Below are 25,036 nucleotides of genomic sequence, written 5' to 3'. Positions count from 1 at the left end.
GGCGTACCCTCTCCAAATATTTTAGCGGTAGGCTACCCCGTACCGGCTTACTTTCACCCCTGAAAGTATATATATAAAAACACAGTATATAATATAAAAAACACAACTAAGCAATAAGGACAGTAGAAGATAAATACTAAATATACTAAAATACAAATTATACTAATGTTTGTATGACTAAATACTGTATGTCCATATTCCCTTAAAACTCACTAGAAGACATCATTTGAGGGGTCATGTTTGAAAAAAATGTCTCCAGGGGAACATAACCCCAAATCACCGGAATCTTGTTTCAATCCAGATAACCTAAATCTATTGATGGCTTATTTTATAAATGTGTGCATATTCCCTCAAAACTAACTAGAAGAAATCATTTGAAGGGTCATCTTTTTAAAAAATTCTCTGGGGCAACATACCTCCAAACCCCCCCAGAATTGCTTTTTGACACTGTATAATTTAAGTACAGACTACACAGACTATATTGATTACACAGAGAAAGAAAATCACATATTAAGACCCACACTATCCAAAACGCCAGCTACATCTCCAGGGGCGATTCTAGACCTAGAGCTTTGCTGGGGCACAGGCCCCCAACTCCCAATACAAAAAAATAAATAAATAAATAACTGTGTGCGCAATATGAAATAAATGGCTAGCCTGATTTGGACCATCACATATGTCCCCTAGGCTCCCCCGACATCCTCCTCCATACTCTGAATAGTTTTACGTCTAGCCCCCATCATGTTCTTATCCGTTTCTTGTCTGTCACTCTCCTCCTCCTCCCCCTGCCTGGTACTGGACTGCCCAGCCTGTGCTCTTTCTCCCCTCTCTTCGACCTTCTTCTCCTCCTCCAGCACTCTCTCCCTCAATTGTTGTAGCAGCCACTATCCAGCAACATCCAAACACATAGGCATAAGTAGGCCTATACTCCTGCATTAATTTAATAGGCTTTTCTACTAACACAAAGGGAAGCTTATTTTTAGTCAAAAATTGAGATACTTCCCTCCCAGGCAAAGGGTCCTATAGACATCCTGGCAATACTACAGTTCTTTGTAGCTTAAATAGCCTACTAAAGCCTTCATACTGACTTTTGGTGATAATTTGCAAATGTAGCCTAATAATCTACACAGATGGCTATCTGATTCTGTGTATTATTATAGGCTACATTTACCAAATCTAACAAACTTATTTGAGTTTGCCATTAAATCATTGATCAAATCACAGCACTGGCTATTACCAGCATAAATGTTAATGTTACCGTTAATGTGGGCAAAATTATCATACCTCCCTAATCCTCCCTCATCTCTCCTCACTGTTCCTCTCCCTCTGCCTCTGTTCGGAAGAATTTTCTGATGTCCATCTCTATATAGTTTTATCAAGAGGCTATGTTTAGTTTTACAGTAGGACAGCTTCACAAACAGTATAGGCTACTTTTACAGGGACTCTTTCTACAGTATAGTATAAATCGTTGTTAATTGTCCGCATGTGTGCATGCAGCCTACATGGTGTGTGTGTGTGTGAGTGAGAGGCACAAGCTGATTAAACTGTTGCTAAGGCTACAATGACATTCAAAGCATTGAAAACAGATGCTAGTTATGTGGGCAACACTCTCTAACAGCGATCAACTTGTCATTTTTCTGTCAAACAAGTTGTGAATTTGTTCTGTAACATTAGGGGACGACTTACTCTGTGCTCAAAGTGATGTAATGAGCTCAGCTAGTTCCACAGTGTGTGGTGTGTGCAGTACAACGAAACACTCGGAAGAATCATGTGAACGATTTTTCATTGGTTGTTTGCGTTCAATCTTACCCAACTACAGAGATGCTATTTCCTGATTGGCTATTATGGCCCTTTCTTTATTCCTTGTTTTTTTTTTTTATTGGCTGGTAGATGACAGACTCGAGCCATGAGTAAAGCAGGCACGGAGATGCGCTCATGAATGCCGTTTCCAGCTAGAGCGCGCTAGAATTTTACTGGGGCACTGGAGACTTTTACTAAGGCACGTGCCCCAGTGAATAAGGTCTAGTGACGCCCCTGTACATCTCCGATTTGCCTCCCACCTCGTGTAATGTAGTGTAGAGAACAAAACATATTCAATGAAACCCATAGAATACAATTTCTTGAATTTCCCCTTGGGGATCAATAAAATTATCTATCTATCTAGAATTTTAAGTTTTGAATGTCCATGGCCCCCCTCCTGGAACCTCATGCCACCCCTTCGCCACCAGGAAAAAATCTCTAGATCCGTCCCTGTATATCACTATTATGTTCATATAGCTTAGATCTTAGAGGATATGTCCACAAATGAAATGTCTCTCTTTCTCATTCCCAAACACAAAATAACCCTAATTCACACAGAAAGGCAACTACAGAGAAACAGAGAGATAGAGAGAGCGAGAGACTGTAGCAACATGAAATCATTGATTTATCTTGAAGAGATGAGTTATTCTTATTTTGATGAGTTATACTGCAGAATGAGATAAGTAAATGAAGACTGTGGAAGGCGGTCCTGGCTACAGTTCTGATAGTTACAGTCGGTACTACAGCTCTGAACAGGATCTCAGTCAACCATATTTCATGCGTTTTCTCTCATACCTGTAAGAGGGTCCGGGTGCCTGGGAGGTGAGGGGGTGATGTTCTTCTCTTTCAGTTGCTTTCGCTTGATCACTCACTCGCTCCTTTTTCTCACTCTCTTTCTCAGTCTTTCCTTTTTGATGGGTGGTGTGTGTGTGTGTGTGTGTGTCTCCTGTCCTCATATCACCCTGTTTATTATCTTTCCTGTCACTGACTGCCACCTGGATGAGAGTGTAGTCTCTTATCTCATGATCTCATTATCGTATCTCATATCTCAATTTATGGCCCTTGTGTACTATGGAATATGTGCATGTTAACCTACCAACCAAAGATATGTCTACCAGAGAATCACCGCCCAGTTATGACGTCAGGAAATGTTTATTGCCACACTTCTCTAGGTGAACATGGTTGACATGGCAACAATAATATAAATAACAAGAGTATGGTTCATCTGACGCTTATTAGCTAGTGACAATTTGATGGTGGTCCTTTGTGTACATTAATAATGTTGATGTACAAACACATACAGATATTATAATGGGCCAAACTCCTAATAACTGGTTCAATAATAACATTATTATTTAATAATATTAAAGTGATGCTAAATCCTGCGCTTGTAAGCACAAAAACCACAGACTGTCACTGGTATGGCCTCAGTATGCAGTGAATTCCTAAAGACCTGCTATGAGAGCAAAATTGTACATGGTAAAAAGCAAAACATCTGATCCAGTGGAAGAATTAACCCATGAGATTACACAATGCAGATTTAAGGAGTTTTGACCTGCAGTTCAGTTGATGGTTGCAAACATTGTGCAACCATCACCGGTATGTGTTTTGTTAACATTTTGCCAAATGGCCTACTTACAAAATAAGATTAATGTTTCAAGTGGCTCAACCAACTTTGGGCTATTTCTGCATGAAATCACACCATATCACATATATCAGATGTCAGATCCAACATTTAATCATTAGAGTAGTTATTTGCTAAATGAGTTTAAAACGTGTATCGGCATAAGTTTGAATAAAATTCAGGAACAAGCCCAAGTTGAATCAAAATACTAACACAGATACAAATAATTGTACTATTTAAAATATAGAAGTAATTGTTCAGCATATCAAACTTACTGTTTGATTATATTGCTAAATATCGGGACCGCCCACAACATTTGAGGTCGGGAAGTTCGGTCTGGCATTGCTCCATTGTGGAGCAAGTTATTGCTACCATGTAGATTGGGCCCGGACCAATCAAATCGAGGGCTTCACGATGATGGACAGATGAGCAACAAGCGCCTGAGGCAGCTTAGATTAGGCTTATGTTTTGGAACAAAAAAGCTGTACTAGAAGGATACATGCAGGGTGCGATTTGTGTAAAACCAGGGGGTGATTTTGAATAAGTTTGTCCCCCCTCCACACCCCCACCCCAAAATAATACCCTATATTATTTTTGCAACCTTTGTAACATTTTAGTTTTAGTTTACGTGGTTGTATGACTTTAAACAGCGAGTGTGCTTGGTATGATGATCAAACTCCTCTAATGCAGGGGTAGGACTACGTTTTGACAAGCATACAAATTCACCTTGTTCTTGCTCCATCTGAAATGACTTCTCTACTTTTGCTGCCTCCATCCTTTCTGTATTTGTTGTGTAAAAGCGTTGTATATGATGGCACTGAAGTCTTAAGTTAGTAAATTGGCTAACAGTTTGGTAGCAAATAGCCTACACATTAAGCTACCGTGCATTCTCTCTCCCTGCTGATTTAGCGTTCAGTAGCCCAAGTCGCATAATATTGCAAAAGTTGAAAAATAAATGTGTTTATTGTAGCCTACAGAAAATAAATAGCCTATCATACTGTCAGTTAATTGCCTACAGTGCAGTGAAGAGTTTGGAAGTAAAGTTATAGGGCAATTTGAAGTTTTATGAAAAATAATTTACTAACCAGAACATAAAGACCATGAAGCTTCTATTTCTTGCAGCTGTTAAAACACCGCTAGATAGTTTAAATACCCACCAACATTCGTTTTTGCAATACAGATTATTTCTAAAAGTTATTTGTCACTACTGGCTGATTTATCAAACTGAGTGCTTCTCGTTAGCCCCTCCGCAAACTACAGGTGTTTACCGGTAGAGAGAGAGCCATTGGAATAAAATGCCAAGCATTTTCTGTAACACTTTTTGTGACATTCAGCAAATATCTCCTCATTTAATGTAAGTTCCTTGGACAATAGGCTACGCTTCTACTCTAATGCGTTTGTCCTCCATCTCAGTTGCATCAGTTTTCTAATTTTGAAGGTTCTAAAACATTATTATGCTTCACTGAATCCTTCTTCGCTTTTTTCATTTGTCCAGCTAACTTTTTTCCATTGAACCTAGCCATTTATGATGGATTACACACTCGACATTCTGAAATGTCCTGCACGATCAAGGCCAAATTAAGTTATCACGCGAGCCACTGTTTTAGCAGCATCAGTACTGACGGTGACGGTGCGTTTCTGATGTCAGATTATTATGTAGGCTAGCCTACTAGACTGTTCTCACGCTTGCGCTTTACTTATATGAAGTAGCATTTATCAATATGAGGGGCAGGGGATAAATGTTGTCCCCCCGACGATAAAAAAATAATTTAGCAGAGGTAGGGATAGGAAAACCAGAGGGTGGGGAAATCCTCACCATCCCCCCCCTACAAATCGCACCCTGGATACATGGGTTAAGACCCCATATGAAAAATGCATATTATTTAATGAGGTTTTATCACTGAAAACGATTATTTCTGAAAAACTTTGGCCAAAGTTGAGATGTGGGAAAACTCTCAACTTGTTGACTATTAAAAAAGCAAATATATCGCCAATGTATGATTCGTATTTGAACCTGAAGCATAGACGGTGGGGCAGTAATATCAACGTGCAAATGGCAGAAATCAATGGGATTTTACAAAATGCCAAATAAAAGATCTATTAGAAACTGTATTTTCGCCACGCTTACTTGTTTTGGAACATCAACGAACACCACTAACCACTTTCGGTGAGTTGCACAGTTTTGAAAACTAGCGTTAAGGGTTGTTTTAGGACATGTTTGAGTAGCCTACTACAATATGCCCATTGCCAGCCACCCTGAGAAGTGAAAAAAGGCGATTCAAAACGAAAGTCAGAAAAGTCGAGACAGGACCAATCGTCAAAATTGCAGTGTCCACCACTCTAGTTCATCCAAAACAAACCAGAAAAGGGCCTTAAAGTGCTAAAAACCGGAATTTTCCTTTAAGGCATTTGTGGAGAAGAAGGATGGTTTGTGTGTTTTCTTCCTACACCTCACGGTAAGCTATTTCGTTGCTCTGATTGGTTAAGTCTATCCAATTGAGTGCAGAGGCATTCCCCCCCCTGTATCGGTTGAAACACGCCCCATAATTATGTCCCAATGGAGCAGTATCAGACTCATATTCTGACTAGAATTGAGTATGACTACGTCAGGCTAGGCTTCACGTGGATTGGGAGACAGACTGCCCCAATCCACAGTGCGTGGTTTGCAGTGAGATGCTATCTAACCAGTCTAATGTTGTTCTCCACAGTTTCTTTTTAGCGAGCAGGCTCATAGACCAGTTGCACATTTTGATTTTGTTATCATGTAGGGCGGCTAATTAAATATGATGCCTGGAATGCGTCAATAATGTGTTGCGTTTTTATGTGTCAGATGGTGGGGGTACGCGAGCCGAGTCAGGATGTAAAAAGTTTGGGAACCGCTGGCCTAGAGTGCCTTTAAGCTTAACCAACTTTGTTATAAGGGGCCCCACGCTGATAGCTATATATTACTAATATATCAATTAAGATAACTTTATTGTAAGGGTCCTATGAGGAGTGGTTCATATTGGGATAGGCAGAAGCACAGTTTAATAACAATTAGTTAAATAACATGTCATTAACTTTTATTAGTGCTGTCAGTTAAACGCGTTATTAACGGCATTAACGGAAACCTATTTTAACGGCGTCAATTTTTTTATCGCGAGATTAACGCTCATTTTGGTGTAACAAACTTTGTAGTTTTTTTTCACATGCTGTTGCAACAACTAGTAACGTTAGAACAACTACAACACCACAATCGATCTAGCCAGACCGGAAACTAAACAAAAAACGCGACTGGAGAATGGAATGGAACAGAACGTTGTATGTGCTGCATGCATACCTCTTTTAGGGGAAGATGACTGATATAATGGAAATCTATGCTGCATCAAAGTGGAGAGCGAAATGTGCAATAGTAAACTTACTAAATCTTGAAACAAACATGAATAAAAGGCACAAAATAAGGTTGGTGTAAGAGTTATCGGTGTGTTTATGGGATTAATGTGACCATGTTCCTATGTTTTGCTCTCTCCAGTTTACTAACAGGAGTGTCACGAATGTATGGATAGGGACAGTCAAACTGCCCGTGGCTGACTAATTAAGTTCAGCAAGCTTAACTTTACATGTCATAACATCAACTATAAGTCACACATTCATTCTATCACTTGTAATATGAACGTAGCCTATTTCCTACAACTAGGTGAGATAATTGGCTATGTTATACTGAAGTTCCACAGTTAGCTAGCTAGCAAGCTAACCGTTTTGCATTGGATATTATGGTAAGTGTACATGCTAAATTTGTATAACACATCGGGGAATTGCAAACGAATGTTGTTAATGTACATCATTTCGACATGAGTAGGCCTAAGTTACATAAACACAATTCTTCATAACTGCCGTGTTAGTAAAATGATTGAATGTCCTGTGAACTAGATGTACCGCAGAGCGGTACAAAATATGACCGCCGCCCAGTCGAGCACATTTTTTCCACAAAAATAAATCACGCTGAAATGCCTATATGATTCTAACTGTCTCACTAAATTGCATTAGCCACACTCAATCCTCACTGGTATCTGCTAGACAACAAGTACCAAAACATGATTAGTTCATAGATTTCACATGTAAAATTCATTTTATACAACCCCACCCCCATCTTACCTGTTCATAATTCTGAGAAATTCTTGAATTGTGTGCATGTACACGTTTATGTTTATGTGTGTGGGTGTGTGTGTGTGTGTGTGCTTGTGTGTTTGCCTGTGCATGTGTATTTCTGCATGTGCATGCATGCGCATACATATGTCTACTGTGTGAGTATGTGTCATAATGTGTGTGATTACTGTGAATGCATGTGTATCTGTTTATGCACATGTGTGCACATGGAATGGGTTAACATGACCCCTGAGGCAAACATACGGAAAAAAATTGGTCATCCTAGGGCCCTACGGTTCTCAAGATATTCACAGAAAACTGTGTCTGCCCTACCCTCCTTTCGGGGTCCAGTACAGCTGGGGCTACAGTTCAAAAACGAAAAACGGTTCCATGCTATCCATGTGGGGTTACATGCCCACCAAGTTTTGATGTACCCTGTCTTTCAGTGTCCCGAATCCTTGTTGGTGTAATGGTCACTAAATGTACACATAAATTATTTTATTGTAAGGCCCCCCATGAACGAAAAGTTCACAAAACTTGGCATGCATTCGGAGGGTGTCATAATGATCCTACACTTTCAATTTCGTGCAGTTTTGACCATGTCAGCCAGAGATATTGTGATGAAAACACCTAATTTTTTTTTTAATTTTTAACTAGGTGGCGCTATACATGAAATAAGTGGTAATGGATGGGTTGACATGCCCCCCCAGGCCCTTAAGACCAACATACAAAAAAGGTGGACCTCCTAGGGCCCCACGGTTCTCGAGATATTCACAGAAAACTGTCTCCGGCCCACCTACAGGCCAGTTGGTGTATAGTAACATAAATTAATTTATTGTGTGGCCCCCATGAACGGAATTCCACAAAATTTGGCGTGCATACAGAGGGTGTCATAATGATCCTACACTTCCAATTTTGTGCAGTTTTGACTATGTTAGGGTCACAGATACCTTCAATTACAACCTCATTTTTACTTTTTTTGTTTAACTAGGTGGCTTATATATACATGAAAATGAGTGGTTATGGAATGGGTTGACATGGCCCCTTGAGATCAACATACAAAAAAAAAATGTCCTACTAAACCCTACGGTTTTTCAGATATTCACAGAAAACTGTGTCTGCCCTACCACTCCCTTCGGGGTCCAGTCCAGCAGGGGGCTACAGATCAAAAACGAAAAACAATGGTTCCATGCTATCCATGTGGGGTTACATGCCCACCAAGTTTAATGTAAATCCCCGGTCTTTCAGTGTCCCGGACTCATTGACGGAAATTTGGGCATGCGAAAAAAAAAAAATTCTGACTAAACCTATATGACGCCGCGCTTCGCTCTTGGGCGGTCATAATAATATAGTATGAATATAATATTTTCTGTTTGTTATGCCCTTTATAATGTGTGTAGGTCTACATTTTGTACATGCACTTCTGCAGTAGCATTTATTTCAGTTTATATCAGCTATATTTCTGAAGAATATATTGTGTTGCCTCAGGTCTGCTGCACATCTTTTGAAATTTGATTTGAAATAATCAAATAGACCTACGTCTTACAGTTAAGTTAATGAAGTAACTTGCTTTGCTTTCATTTGAATCCCAATCAAGATAAACAATAATTGCTTTATTGTTAATATGGACTCCTGGAAAGTTCACAAATGCAAAATAATAGAATTTTAATCATATGATAAAATATGCGATTAATCGTGATTAACTATAGGAATTCAGCGATTCATCATGATTAAAAATTGTAATCGTTTGACAGCACTAACTTTTATATTTACATATAGTTTGTAAATAAACATTTAACATTTAAATGATGTAAGAAATAACTGTTAATTAGTGCCAAAAGTCATTTAGTTAACAATTAACAAATATTAATGCAATAATACATTGTTTTCTATTTGTTAAAACATTAACATACATATTTTATGCAAACAACTAATACCTAATTAACGATGAAAACACTATTCATTTGTGGCAAATAGATATTTTAGTAACAATTTACAAATATTAACAAAGGGTTAGGTAATGACTTTTTTGTTAGGTAGTATTTAGTTTTGTTAGTTTGTCTTATCTTCTACTTTCTCTATTGTACAGTGGAGTTTTGTTATATGTTTATACTTACCATTACCATTTATGCTGTAAGTGGATGTTTGTGATGTCTGTATGCTACTGAGACGTTGAATTTCCCCTTGGGGATTAATAAAGTATCTATCTATCTATCTATCTATCTATCTATCTCTGTAAACCTTGTAATCTAGAGCCGATAACTCACAACTCTCCTCACAATGTGTTACACAATGTACACATAATGAATATAATGTAACTCTCATACTGCCTGCTACCTGGCTCTGCCAAACTCTCGTCTGTTGTTCTCCGTTGCTGAAACACTCTACCAGTTTCTACCAGAGCAGGGGCATATCCCTCTTTATCTTCAAAACCCTCCTGAACTACGTTCAACTTGTGCACTCAATACGCAGCTGTTGCACTGGTTGATTTGCCTGCAGAATAATGATAAATGATAAAGACACACATACACCCACTGCAGGCATATGCACTCACAGACTCACATGCAGACACACACATGCATAAAAACACACATGTAGGCTAGCAGGCACACGCATACACACACACACACACACACACACACACACACACATACCATTACCACCACACACACACACACTCAAGGGATGCTACTGCTCTAGCAAGGTCACTTGATTTGTGTCTCGTGTTACAATGCGCCGGATGTGAGGTCCCAAATCCACAGCGAATAGAATGTGTCATTGTTTTGTATCACTCTCTGCAAAGTCAGGGTTAGATTCCATGCTCCTTCTCCTCCTGGGCCCCATGGCAAACCCGTCCTCAGCATCTTCAGACTCCTTCATCTTCTCCAGAGAGTCGTTGGCGTAGTCCAGGATCTGTGTCAGTGTGGACAGCAGCACTGCATCCTTATCAGGGTTCTTCCCAGGCTCGTTGTCCCCGTGGTAGTTACTCACTGGGAAGATGTCGCTCGTAGGAATTCCCAAGGCATTACTACATGCTTGCATCTAAGACACACACACACACACACACAGAAAGACAGACAAGCACAAACACACACACCTTCAAATTATTGTTATCTTTAAAGGGTGTCAACAAGCCAGTCAGTGAGACAGTATAGCCAAAGTTCAAAATCTGTCAAATGATTCACCTTTTGATGGATGGTCTGGTTGGATAAACACAACAGACAAATTGCTTGGGATTTAATGAACAATATGATTGAATGAACTATATGGCAGTGAACTCGCCGTTGTGGAGAAATTATTTTATGGACATTATTGTTCTTTAAAGTGTGTGAGTGAGACAGTATAGACAGAGCACTAAGACCCTGAAATAAATAAATAAATCACCTTTTGGTGGATGGTCCTGCTACTGTAGACATGTTTGATGTCCTCCTTCACATGAGGACAAGCCAGGTCCACTTTTGTCAAGATGACCACGTGAGGGATCCCTGAAGTAAAATAACAGGGCAAGCTAAAACAAGACATGTAACAGACATACACTAAGGATTGCATTTCACACAAAACAATATGGTTAATCATTTAGATATATTTAGCTAATTATCTTAATAGCCTCTCACTCAAATCTAAAGCTTTTCGTCTGATGTTTTGTATCTTCTTGATGCTGTCAGTGTCCAGAAGGACATTTGTCTTCTCTGCTTCATGTCCACTAGCTGTGAAGCTGTCTGCTGGAATGACTAACACCAAGCAGTGAGCCTTGTCATTCAGAGTTGGGCAGCTGTTGTATCTTATGTCTTCTCCTGAGCATGCACTTATAGGATTAAACTACAGAGAGAGAGAGAGAGATACAGGGGGGGGAGATAAAGAGGAAATGTACTGTATCATTAAAATGCCTGTTAATATGATGTAAATATTTGTTTTGTTTTTTAAAGTAAGTGTCTGTCCTTGTGTTGTGTACCCTGTTGTTGTACCTTATAGTTGTCTTTGATGTGACCTTTTAAAATACTGACAAGGTCCTTAGTCTTCACTCCAGAATCATCTGCACTTTCCAGGCCCATGACGTCACCAATGACAAATGATAGAGGATGTCCCTTTTCATCTTTAAATTTGGAAGTTGTGAACTGATAATATCAAGAAACACATTGAAAGTCATTATAATAATTTGCAGGGCAGATGTGTATTTTGCTAACTCCTGATACATAATATTGATTACTAGCCCCCTTTAACTAAAGTATAAGTATAAGTAAGTATAAGAATATATACTCTTTTGATCCCGTGAGGGAAATTTGGTCTCTGCATTTATCCCAATCTGTGAATTAGTGAAACACACTCAGCACACAGTGAACACAGTGAGGTGAAGCACACACAAATCCCGGCGCAGTGAGCTGCCTGCAACAACAGCGGCGCTCGGGGAGCAGTGAGGGGTTGGGTGCCTTGCTCAAGGGCACTTCAGCCGTGCCTACTAGTTCGGGTTCGAACCGGCAACCCTCCGGTTACAAGTCTGAAGCGCTGCGCTGAAGGCTGCCCCCCAAAAAGTATAACATCAATACAACACTGTTTCATGCATACTGAACGATGCTAAATAAACTAGATGTACCGCAGAGCGGTACAAAATATGGCCGTGCCTCCGTCCTGCACAGTTTCTCCGCGAAAATAAATCACACTTGTCAATTTGTCTCCATCTCCTACTCCATCCGCTACTGGCAACTTTTGTGTATGTAAATGAGTGTGTGCATGTGTGAGTTTGCTTTTGTGTATATGTGTGCTTCTCTGTGTGTGAGTTTTCCCTTGAGTGTGTGTGTGTGGTGGTAATGGTGTGTGTGTGTGTGTGTGTGTGTTTTTATGTGTGTGTATGCGTGTGCCTGCTAGCCTACATGTGTGTTTTTATGCATGTGAGTCTGTGAGTGCATATGCCTGCAGTGTGTGTATGTGTGTTTATGAGTGTGTGTGTGTGTGTGTGCTTGTGTGTGCATACCTGTGTGTGTGTGTGTGTGTGTATGTGTGTGTGTGCCTGCATGTGAGTCAGTGTGTGCGTACCTGTGTGTGTGTGTATGTGTCTGTGCTTGTGTGTGTGTGCGTGTGTGTGTGTGTGTGTGTGTGCCTGCATGTGAGTCAGTGTGTGCGTGCCTGTGTGTGTGCATGTGCGTGTGTATGCCTGCATGTCTAATGTGTGTGTGTGTCTTTATGTGTCTGTATGCATGCTAGTGTGTGTGTGTGTGTGTATGTTTATGTATGTGTGTTTGTGTGTGTTCATGAGTGCCTGTGTGTGCATGTGTAGTGCACAATCACTAAATGGCAGTGGGTCCCCGTTAAGTTTGGACGGGTTCCTTCAGGAATCATGCACCCCATTTTCTCAGCAGAAATGGCACAAACTGCAGTTGACACAAACAACCACAAGGTGTCACTTTGGAGTTCTGCCACTACTATTTTTGATGCGACTGACTTACTGCTTCCATGATCTGGCGGGGCACGGGAACTGAAATTGATCACGGTAGTTTAAGCTTACACTTGACAAAACATTCTAATATGAAAATGTAGATGCAATTGTTGTAAAATGGTGCAGCTCCTTTAAGAAAAGCACCGTGTGCAGGGATGGAGAGAAAGAAAGCGAGAGGGGATATGTGTGTTAGAACTTAGCGCGTGGAAAAAAGTACGTGCTGTTGAGACTGGGCTTAGTCATATTCAAAATAATGCAAAAAAAGCAATTATCCTCATTCATTGCAACAAAGCATGCCTGCTTTGCCGACCGTTCAAAACGAAAAAATATATCAAAAGCACCTTTACAGTTTGAATGTAGCACGAAAAATTTTTTAAACAGCTGGACAAATGATTTAGCTAGATAACCTGTACACCAGCAATTGTTGAACATTTACCTGTACAAGTTACATTGACAGTAGCCCAGCCTAACAGCATGTTGTAAGCCTACTGTAGAAATTTCACTTTAAATTTCACACAAATGTTCACTTAAAGTGTTAGCCTTTGTTACACTATTTGGTTTTAGTGATGATGTAGCCTATGATAAACACCATATGGCCAAATATGTGACTCAGCTAATGTTATAGGCTATACAATTGAATTTCTCCTCTTAAAGGCAAGCTGGTGTAGCTTATTAGACTAGGCTACTATTAAAATACACCGGCGGTAGCCTTGGCTATGTGTAAAGTAAGCTATCGATGATTTCATGCACGTAAGTGAAAAGGGCCTTGCATCTGTCAAGAGCAGGTCACAGGCCGCATCCCCTTGCGACCCCTGCAGCTCCTCCTAAGACAGCGAGGAAAAAAGTTAAAATCTGCGATAAACCGGGAAAAGTTGACAGGTTTGTTTGGTCCCGGTGATTATTTGTGAAATTGTGCAAGCGACAGCCTTTTCAAGGCATTTCAAGGAAGGAGTCAGTAGCATGCAAGCTCCCAAATTGACCCAGTAGCCTACAGAAGGCATCAATAGCCTAAATTGTTGGGACTGGGTAGGGTCATCGTTTTTTTCTCAGTCACTTTGGAGGTCATAGAAAATTTCTTGCTGGCGAGGGAGGGTCGTCTTTTTGACTAACGCTCCCAAAACTCCTCCGGTAGCCCCTTAAATAAATAATGAACAGTCCCTAATTGATTATAGCCTGTAGGCCTACACCAGCAATTGTTGAACATTTACCTGTACAGGACAGTAGCCCAGCCTAACAAGCAGATGTTGCAAAAGACATCAAAAGACGCAATTAATCAGAAATAAATAATGTAATCTGCATCGCTTTATTGAACAAACTGCAAGCAACAGCCCCCCTCCCCCACACCCTTCTTTCACAAAGCAGTGGGGCCGGGGGCACAAAGTAACACTTTTGGTAGACAAAGGAGGGTTCTCCGCGCTTCTGACGTTTGGCCACAATCCGTTGCAACCAGGCCAGGACAGATATTTTTAGAGAAGGGAGAGACGCGGTGCAGCTCAATTTTCTTGCAGCAATAATTTTCTTTTATTCTTTAGTAAAAGGTGCAGAACATTATTAAACTTTGACTAACGTTTAGATGTGTCGATGTTTTTGACCAACTTAACATCGAAGCGTTAGTCAAAGTTTAATAATGTTCTGCACCTTTACTAAAAGAATAAAGAAAATTAAGAAGACATCTGAGCTGCACCGTCTCTCCTTCTCTAACACTTTTTTGGCTTTGGCTAAATATTTCTAAAATCATTTGAGTTTCACTAGTCACATGTTTTAACAAGCAACACTTGTTATTGAACTAATAACAGACGTGTTTCGAAAATTGACTTTATTTTCCATCGGAGAAATAACATATGCAGAGTCTAACCAAGGTCAATCTTGCCAAAAAAGCCCTCAAACCTGAAAACACATGAGGCAAAAGTGCAAAACATCACAAAACTAACTAAACTAACACGCCATATATTTTGTATTGAAATCATTGTAGCCTACAGTTGTAACAGCTGAACAGTCGTTTTACTCCCCGGATGCGCCATTATAAAGAACGCTTAACGTGTCCCAAAAAACAGCTATCAATTAATCACCAAACGCCTTATAAAACAAGTATTGCCGGGAGCAACACCTTGCAAAAATGATAACAATAGGCCTAGGCCTTTATATGGCTCTGCTCCTGCCTAGATTCAACTCAGAACTGCCTGAAAGTTGCAGACCTGTTCTGGAAATACGCGAGCATTAACCCCGCTTTCGACCGTCAGACAACGCTATATCTGCTTCGAAAGTAGGCCTGTGGGTAGGACTGTATCCTACACTGGTTGCTGTGGCACAGTCTTGAGTCACGAATTCGTTTTTCTTTGTCATATGAATGCTGTCATTTTGTTAACATTGCTGTTAAGGAGATGCTGTAGGCAAAAGTCTATATTCCTCAACCTAGATTAGTGTAGTAAAAAAATCAGAACTATTCACAAGGTTTCTGGGCAGAATATTTATGTTCTGTTAGCAAGCTAACTTCTCATGACTACCGACAAAGTAGCCTACTGCCAGCTAGCCGGATCTAAGCTCTCATTTTAAAACATTACTGAGAGACAGACACTGTACAATCATAAATCTTGCCACTGAATCCAAAAAACTATGTTTAACATTATATGTACAAAGCTTAGGCTACAGTGGACTAGCATGTTGCAGGGCTGCTAAAACACAGAGAAACGCACTGAAAACTTCGAATCGCCCGTCTGGTTGACCGTGAAACTCCACAGCGGACTATGCTGCCCCCCAAAGCGGCTGCAGTTGTACCACATTTCACCATTCACCATGATCGTGAATGAAGTGTCAATTTTTAACTGGGACCCACTGTACACATATATTAATTTATTGTATGGTCCCCCATGAAAGGATTTTTTACAAAACTGATCCTACACCTGCTATTACAATACACCGTTTTTGCTCTTTCATTTTTAACTAGTAGGCGCTATACAGCAAATGAGTGGATATGTGATGGGTTGACATGGCCCCTGAAGGCTAAGACACAAAACAATTGGTCATCCTAGGCCCTAGGGTTGTCATGATATTCACAAAAAACTGTGTCCGCCCTACCCTCAATTTTTGGGGTTCTCTGTGCGGCGGTCATAATAAATAGAAACTTTCTACTCACTGTCTTAGTACCACTGAAGTTACCAGTTGTCACTCTCTCAGCTGCATTCAGTTTCTTATTCTGGAGGATGCTGTCTATAGAATAGATGAAGCTGGACTTTCCGGCTCCGATAGGACCAGACACAAGGATGCGGAGATGCTGAACAGCAGGGTGCTTAGGGTGAAGTGTGCTCAATTTCCCCTTCAACGCCTGGTTTTTACTACAAACACATTTGTACAATTTAATCAAGGTGTATTTGAAAATGTAATTCAGGTGTCAGAATACGTTTGAGTGCTGCACAGTGCTTTTAGTGCTAAATTTCTCAACATTAACATAATGGTGTGCATCACAAGTTAATAGACAGTGAAGATGATACACTACACTTACTTCCATATCATGTTATACCACGCAGTTTCCATCACTAAAAGAGACAACAAAAAATCAGTTGGAACAGGATTTGAGATGTATCTACAGTAGATGTATGTGTGTGCACGTTGGTGAATATATTTGGAAGGGGACTTACAAAGAGGTACTGGATCAGGTGGAGGTGATGGATTTGGAAAGAAATAAGACCAAACAACTCCCATTTTCTCCTGCTAGAATAAAAAACACAGTCTCAACTGTTTAGATTGTATGTGTGTGTGTCTATCTGTGTGTGTGTGTGTGTGTGTGTGTGCGTGTGTCAGTTTGTCTATCTGTTTGTGTGTGTGTGTGTGTGTGTGTGTGTGTGTTTGTTTGTGTGTGTGTGTGTGTCTGTTTGTGTATATGTGTGTGTGTGTGTGTTTGTGTGTCTGTTTGTCTATCTGTGTGTGTGTGTGTGTTTGTGTGTCTGTTTGTCTATCTGTGTGTGTGTGTGTGTGTGTGTGTGTGTGTGTGTGTGTGTGTGTGTGTGTGTGTGTGTGTTAGGGGGTGGAAAGTAGGGTTGTGCCAATGGACGATATCATCGTCCATCGTGATGGTTGACAGACTGTGGGGGCGTGGCATCACGATGGGAAGCAACCATCGTGATGCCACGCCCCCACAGTCACTAATTCCTGCTGTAACAGGCTAAAACATAAAAAAACCTTTCCCTGGAAATGAAATTAAGCCTACTTTAAAGGCTGTCAGCCAAACAGTTATCACGTATTAGTCTACCGTCTTGTAAAATAAAAGACTTATTAGTCTACTGTCTTATTCAAATAATTCCTGACTGTGACGTGAATGTGTAATTGTCTTTTTGTAGCCTACATGTCTCACAGGCATATAGTCTACATTGGACGTAAACTATGTAGCCTAATGTTTTAGCAGAAAATAGTCCTATTGAATTGTTATTGTTAGGCTATGACTAGGACATTCTAGCGCTCAAATATTTTTGAGAGGCTACAGCGAGTGCCAAATGCGTCCTTCTCCTCTGTGTTAAAGGAGAATTCCGGTGTGATATTGACCTAAAATGTGTTGAAACATGATACCAAGTGTGAACGTATGTCTCATAGCCCATCTCGGCTTGTCCCCTACACTCCAAAAAATCTGGCTAGTTAGCCGATGCTACCAACAGCTTTTTCAATGGTGGTGCTTCGCATCGGCCTAACCATGCAAATAAATCACTGTTTTTACACCATTTACGAGGGCTCAATGTATCTCTACACTTCATTGGTAGACTTCGAGGGCCCTGACATTTAAAAATCGAGACATTGAGAACTTTGAAAAGCACTGGTAGTTTACTTACAAGGCGATTTATACAGACAGTATCTTCCGAAGTTTAAGCGTTTGCAGCCATTTTGAATTTAGTCATGATAAGTCGGCGACGAGTAAGAATGAACAGGTATGATAAGGGATCAGATTCCAAAAATAATTCTGTGGAAATGTTTCTTAACTGGAATCCATGCATTTCCACGGAATTATTATGCATGGATTCCAGTTTCTTAACTGGAAAGGGTTGTGTTCCCTTATATTTAAATATCGCAAGTTATATCGTTATCGCAGTACTCAACAATGTTATCGCATATCGCATTTTTCCTAATATCGTGCAGCCCTAGTTTGCAGTAGCTTAAAGTTAACCACAACGTCGTCTATCACTGGAAAAAATAGCTATTGGCCAATGATAACCTAAATAAATGCTCAGCAGGCCGGATTGAAGTGCGTGGCAGGCCGTAGTTTGGACACTGGTTTAGTCATTCGTTGATATGTAAAACACTGACGTGTAGGCTACATTTTCATTATTGTTCACTCGTTTTGAGTAGGCTGTGTCTCGAAACGCGATATGCATTGTAGGTTGCACATGTAGCTTATAAAATACATTAATAAAATTCACGGATCCCGTCGTTAGCTCAACTCTTATTATAGGCAATATCGAGGAAGCAGACAAGGACTAAACTATGCAGTATTGGCAATTTCCTTACTGTTTTCGGTTTTTTTGCTTCTTTTCGGCTTTGTCATGGCCGAATGTCGAGAAACTCCATCGCTACCTTTTCTCTAGCCGATGCCTGAAGCGTGTATGTGTATTTGAATGCAGTAAAGCAATTGCTCCACCTCGTTATACTTCCTGACACTGGGGCCGTCGGCCCATGACCCATTGCAGTTGGCAGGGTGTTTTTCCGCTCACAGGCACTAGGGGAAGTTTAGGCGCCACCATTCAACCCAAAAAAAAAAAAGTCATCATATAACCATTCCAATGACCCTGAAGCTGTTAAATGAAGGAAAAGTGAAAAGTGAAAAAAACTTGCATATTAAGCTAAAAAACCTGCATAGTGTGCCTTTAACGTGATAAAAAAGGCATGTGTGGTTTACGTCATGTGATGTGTTTCACGGTATGAATTGAGAGCCCTGCTTTGATTATGTTTTTGGTTAACTTCACTTGCCTGAAATCCGAAATATTTTCGAACAACGGATGATCCGTTTGAGGGACGGCTCTGGCCTTCTGCTGTGCCACACATTTGATTTTTGATCGTCGTTTTTTTGGATAGTCTAACTAGTGTGCCGTGAAGCGTTACGCCTCTTCTTCCCCCTGCCTGTATGGTGCTCTTGAGCACTAGGCATGTTGCTGTATATGTCATATTGCATTTTGACCTGCAGGAGGAGCTGGAAAGCTCCGGTGGCTAATGAGGGGCGTGGCTCCATGTTAATTGCCGTCGGAATAAAGCCGGTGTCCTGTGGCCTCACTTGCGTTCTCGGTAGAGGTGGATTTTGTCGTTCGTTCTCATGACACAGTTCGCGTCGTTCAGTTTGCCAAGATGATTCGTTCTGAATCGTTCGTTCGTTCAGTCGCATTTCCGGTAGCCTACAACGTAGTTCAGCGGTGAATCATGGAATGCAGGTTCTCAGCTCCTCGTTTGTGCAAACGGTCAACACAACACTGTAATTGTGGCGGCAAATATATAGCTGCAACCTGTTTTAGAGCAATGTGTTGGAGACCCATGGTGTAACGAGGGGTCTTTAATCATGTTTAGGCTATTTTTGTTCGGGACAAACAACAACGAAATAAGATCAATACAATTTTCTTTATTTGTCATTTGATGCATAAATAACCATAATATACACGTCTTCTCATAGGCTCCTCAAGAAATACGCACTGAATAACGTTTGGCTGTAGCCACTGGATAGGTAGGGGAGAGTGGGGTGAGTTGTGCCAGTTTTTAGAGACTTTCTGTAAATTAGAGAAATATTAAGGATGACCCAAAGTTTATGTAGAGATGAAATGTTTATATCTAATTTGCATATTATGACGTCATATGGTGGCGGCCATCTTGGATTATAGAATTTTCATGAAAAGTTGCATGTTTGAATGATAAAATGCACCACTTCTTTCCCCCCAAAATGTCCCTCACCTTCTGTATGCTATATTGCACAATACTGAATGCTCAGGTAAATAGTTAGTAAACAAACTGTGTAAATCATTACTAATAAATGGCAGAAACAAACCAAATGCATGTAGCGGTAGGCTGGCCTTTTGCTGCAGAGATTTTCCATTTTCTATGGGGCACATATATATTATTCAGATGACACACAAACACAAGTAGACAAGACCTGTTTAGTTCAAAAGCTCACTTGCCACGGCAAGGCACAGATCAGGAGTGAGATGACGAGACAAGACAACAGACAATGTTAGTATTTGTTTTCTTTTTGTTGTTTTTGTTGATGTTTTTTTCTTAGCTGACAAAGACACACACATCACAAGGACATGAACACACAAAAAAGAACACATAGTGTATACCCTAAATGGTCAGGGAAATAGATAGCAAATCAACAGTGTAAATCATTACTAATAAATGGCTGACAATTTTTTTTTTATGTAGCAGGCTTTTTTTGCTGTAGAGATAATGACTCCTATCCCTATCCATACAGGGGTCGGCATTCCCATCATCTTGTGATAGGCTATGCATGGCCTAATGGCTCCCCTGCCCTGTCACCACCTGCTCCACCATGCGAGCAGCATGGCCAGCTCTGCCTTCTCCGGCAGGGAGAAATGTTCGCCAGCTCGGCCTAGGCCTACTGTCATTCTCATTGCGACTCCCCACACTGCCTCTCTACGCCCCCTAACTGTCCTATGAGCACTTCGACCTCGACCTCGGCCTAACATACCCAGTGGCATTAGACAAAGGCTCCACCACGCTACTGTCGAGGCACACGGTCAGAAGACAGAAGCTAGCGCCACATGGCATTACCTCCTCCTGCTCGTTAAGCCACACCACTAACACCCTGCTTACTTCCCCGGAACATCCACCCCTCGCGAAACATTATTCCCACCACTGACATTGGGCAAACGATTCAATGTTTGTGCTTGGTGTAAGCTTAAACTCACTTTGTCCAGCTGCATCATTGCAAGGCAGGGGCGATTCTGAAGCCTCACTAAACGAATCACCGTCATTTTTCTGAAGGCAGATATTCCCCTTCAGAATCAGGGTCCATGAATAGAAGACCAAACACTTCATTTCGGTAAACGTTTTGATGATATTAGACGATAATCTAATGCAAATACTGCTGACGTTGACAATATCGGCTCTGATAAAGTAGCTCACACGCCACTAGTTCGTTCCGTATTGCACGCATTCATTCAATGCGCCTGTAGCTTGAAAGTTTTGTTTAAAGCATGACCTTTTTTTGGACTCGGGATGACGATGACATGTCTGCCATCTAGTGGAGGGAGGTCGAACTATGAAATATGACACCCTATTTGACTAAATCGGCCGTTTTATTCAGTACCAATCTTGTCGAAAAAACTCGAATCGCGGGTTTAGAGGGTTAAGGTTTATTTAAAGTTATTTTACAACATCAAAGGCTAATTTTCTACAAGCCTATTGCGCCACACGAGCACATCAAAGGTCATTTTCCATTGTCACACCAGTTTCATCCATGTTGTAGATCTTGTGTGGAGGGAAGTCATACCTGAAATGAGATTAAAGTTTTGTTGATCAGAGAAGTTTACAGCAGATTTAGGTGGTTGGATGTGGTTGTGTAGATGTCAACTCTGCCACTGCTACCTGATGATGTTCCCCCTCTCCTTCCCAGGCTTCCTGGTCAGTGTGTGTGTGTGTGTGTGTGTGTGTGTGAAGTTCACAGCATTTCATGGGACTTAGACCGTGGAACATTACTCCTAGTGCCTTTATATGTTCTGCCAGCTCCTTCTCCATACAGTATGCCCTGCCTGTCTTCCTCTTATAACTCTGTGGCATGATGGTATATTTCTATTTTTGGTCTAAAATTAAGAATGTCACATAGTTTTAGTGATAAAATGTAAGAATAAAATGCACAATTACAATAAAATAATATGTTTAAAACATTATTTATAAGTGGGGCCACTGGCACAACTTAACCCAGGCCCTTTGGCACAAATCACCCCAACCCCACCATTTTGGAAAAAATGCATCATCCATCAGATTTGAGCCAACATCATGCTAGCTGTTGGCCTATAGACTCATAATGTAGCTTACCAAAGCACTAAAACATGTGTGAAATGTTTCAAACTTGTCTATAACCCCATACAAAAATGTGATATATGGCATACAAAATATTTTAATTTCCCATATAAGATGCTATATATATCTTCATTTACTAGATCCAATTATTTGTTTTCCAAATATATGGAGAAGTTTATGTATGAATATGTGACTTATATGTAGTCTCCATATATGGTGGCATACATATCCATACACTACATTCCACTACTTATTTTCTAAATATATGGAGAACTTTATGTGTGGATATGTGGCAGACATATTTGTAGTCTCCATATATGGTGGCATACATATCCATACACTAGATTCCATTAGCCTACTTATTTTCCAAATGGAGAACTTAGTGTGAATATATTTGTTTATGTCTTGGGCCACAGGTATGGTGTCGACTATGCTGCTCGGCATCTTTTGCCTTATGTGTCAATGTGTGGATGCTTATGCTTGCACCATGTGCATACAAAAAATGTGAGGCCAAAGCTACTTTAAATATAACGGATGCTTGTAGTATCTTGATATGATGCTTATGCGCACAGCAATACCCATCCCCACCCTTGACTGACTTTTGAACACCAACCAAGGTGACTTCAACCGCCACTTTTCTGTCCTGTCATGCATCTGACTTTGTAAGCTGTGCAAACTGTGCTGTCATCATATCCAAGGTAAGAAGGCCTTTAGTAAACGGGAATTAGTTAGAAAAATATTGTTTTTATAATGTGTAATGTTAACCAAACCGCTTGTTAACAGTCTAACCATCATGTTAGAATTAGCTAACGTTAATGTTATCAATTAGCTATCGATAACGTTAGCGAGCTAATATTGCTAATGTTAGCGATGTTAGCTATTAATGTTAACTTTTCCATTAACTAACTTTACCATTATGTGGAATATCTAGAATGATAGTTAACATCATATCCAACAACAAGCCTGTCTGAGATGTCGTTATGAATATAAGTTTTAGTTTGAATGAAATATCAGGTGTAAGTAAGTTAGCTAACCTAGCTTTAACTTAGCCTGCATGGTTATTAGTAGCCACTTTAAATGTAGCCTAACGTTAACGTTAGTAGGCTTAAATGGATCTTTAGTTTGTGAAGGGTAGTGTTGACAAGATTTGGGGAAGATTCTTTAAAGTCTTTTGAGTAAAGCTTGAATGGGGGGCATTAGTTAAAAGACTCCAATCTTTCAAGAATCTTTTTTCCAAATCTTGTCAAAAGTATTCTTATGTATGGATCATTAGGCTACATGTTCTTCATCTCATAGCCCTTATTTAAGCTTACTTGTGCCAAGGCGCAGTTTATTAAAGATGCATGTGAAGGTAGTAGTGCTTCAGTGATGGTCTTTTCATGTTCTGTGTGTTTTACAGCATATTAATCTTCTCTGTTCCCTGTTTGCAGGTGGTGATTTGTGAGGACTGCTGCCCTGAGAACACTGAGTGCATTCTGCCAAATCAATGTGTGCCACTTCCATACAGAGAAAAAAAGTTTCTACCTGGTTTACTCACTGTTTGTGTGAAAAAAATAAACTTTAATAAAAGGTTAAACAAATATTTTGTGTGTTTTCTTTGGAACATCAACAATGTTATATTTCTGAAATATACATATATTGTGACATATTTCTATAAATGTGACATAGCAGAACATTACATATATTTTGCAATATATTTACCTAATATGAGTGCAAATATATGTCCATTAACATATATTTGCAATATATTGGTATCCCTAGTATGCGTACAAATACATAACTTATCATATATTAACATATATGCAACTGACATATATTTGTAATATATTTGTATATCTGGGAAAATATATGTGACATATATAAAAACGGCCAATTTTGCTATATTTTGAAATATATTTGACATGTATGTGTATATATGTGACTTATATGTGTGAGGCATACATTGACATATACATAATATATGTGATTTACATATATTGCCATATATCACATTTTTGTATGGCTGTTTTGACACAACAATAAAAAAAAACATGATCATAGAAATTTTACTTTGAAAGGCAGTTCAGTTCTTTTAACTTAAATGTGCTTACCTCTCATGCAATGAGGCTCTCTTCTCTGCAGGATGATTGAAATGGCTGAGTCTTCAAAAATGTGTGGTCACATGACCAATTTCTTCCATGGTTTCCTAGAAATAGGGGGTGGCACAACTTCCCCACTGGCACCAATCACCCCACTCTCCCCTACCCGCCCACCAACATGTACACTCATGAGAGCTCGTGCCCAACACGATGCTCCATGCGTCGCCTTACTTGAAAATGGCGTATGCGAACATGCCGAAGCTAAACTGCAAGCTCTTGACCCCCTGGTTGCAGCCTACTGGAGATTTACAACTACACTTATGATACATCAGAATGAATACGACTTCACAACGATACACAGAAAAACAACAACAATACCAATGACTTCGCTAAAATGTTGTTTAAGACACTATTGTCATATCCCATTCCCAAAACTATTGGTATGGACATGTAGGCCTACCTATGATCCATGCAAAAATATGCCCTTGCTGATCATACTGTAGGCTAGCGCCCGTATCCTATAGCTACCCGCTAGCGCGGTGAAGTTAGCTAGACGACTTCGCTTGATTCCATAATTTGACCCTATCAAAGGAGCAGGCCAACACGATAGGCCCTATATTACGTTACAATGGAGTTAAATTAAGAAATATGCCCGCATTTACTAACTGTAGCCTAATGTTAGGTCTAGGCCTACCCTATAGGCGGAAATCTCCGTCGACAACGTTTCTTAAACAACGACGTTCTTTCATGCAACGAAATTCTAATTTGTTTATTCAAAATATTCCACATACCAAAATCACAAAGTGAATGACAACAGGAACATATTAAATAGTGGGTTTCTTACCTTAGGCTACAAATTGTGTGTCCTCGATGCAAGGCAAAGTTACAGACGCCACGAAGTTGTTGAAAGACTATTTACTTTCGCTTTTACCAAGCCCCTCCCCGAAGCGATATTTGATCGTAGCAGGGCGCAGG

The 25,036-nt window shown here is 40.1% G+C and overlaps 1 protein-coding gene across 9 annotated transcripts; it reads right to left on the bottom strand.

The window, feature by feature from the left end:
• Positions 1 to 9,589: 9,589 nt before the first annotated feature.
• Positions 9,590 to 24,975, bottom strand: LOC125297368 (interferon-induced protein 44-like). 9 transcript variants are annotated; one of them, XM_048247707.1, is made up of 11 exons: positions 24,906 to 24,971; positions 24,074 to 24,168; positions 21,410 to 21,453; positions 19,990 to 20,040; positions 16,616 to 16,688; positions 16,480 to 16,513; positions 16,114 to 16,312; positions 11,515 to 11,664; positions 11,164 to 11,368; positions 10,934 to 11,034; positions 9,590 to 10,591 (listed from the first exon to the last, which is right to left on the bottom strand). In XM_048247707.1, the coding sequence occupies exons 2-11, from the start codon at positions 24,078 to 24,080 to the stop codon at positions 10,325 to 10,327; spliced, it is 1,131 nt and encodes a 376-aa protein (XP_048103664.1). In that variant the 5' UTR covers positions 24,081 to 24,168; positions 24,906 to 24,971; the 3' UTR covers positions 9,590 to 10,324. The 9 variants fall into 9 exon arrangements, with proteins under 9 accessions (XP_048103664.1, XP_048103663.1, XP_048103662.1 ...); XM_048247706.1 differs by having other exon boundaries at positions 24,074 to 24,223; positions 24,906 to 24,932; XM_048247705.1 differs by lacking the exon at positions 24,906 to 24,971 and having other exon boundaries at positions 24,074 to 24,897.
• Between the last annotated feature and the right edge of the window lie 61 nt (positions 24,976 to 25,036).

This window comes from Alosa alosa, chromosome 7, assembly GCF_017589495.1.
Source record: "Alosa alosa isolate M-15738 ecotype Scorff River chromosome 7, AALO_Geno_1.1, whole genome shotgun sequence".
Classification (NCBI taxonomy): Eukaryota; Metazoa; Chordata; class Actinopteri; order Clupeiformes; family Clupeidae; genus Alosa; species Alosa alosa.
Note: the sequence above shows the minus strand (reverse complement) of the source record. Positions and strands in the feature narration are given on the sequence as shown.

Coding starts and splice junctions, on each gene's coding strand:
- LOC125297368 (XM_048247707.1), bottom strand. Junction 16,514..16,615: donor ACCTGATCCAGTACCTCTTT/GTAAGTCCCCTT, acceptor TGTCTCTTTTAG/TGATGGAAACTGCGTGGTAT. Junction 11,369..11,514: donor ACATCAAAGACAACTATAAG/GTACAACAACAG, acceptor CTCTCTCTGTAG/TTTAATCCTATAAGTGCATG.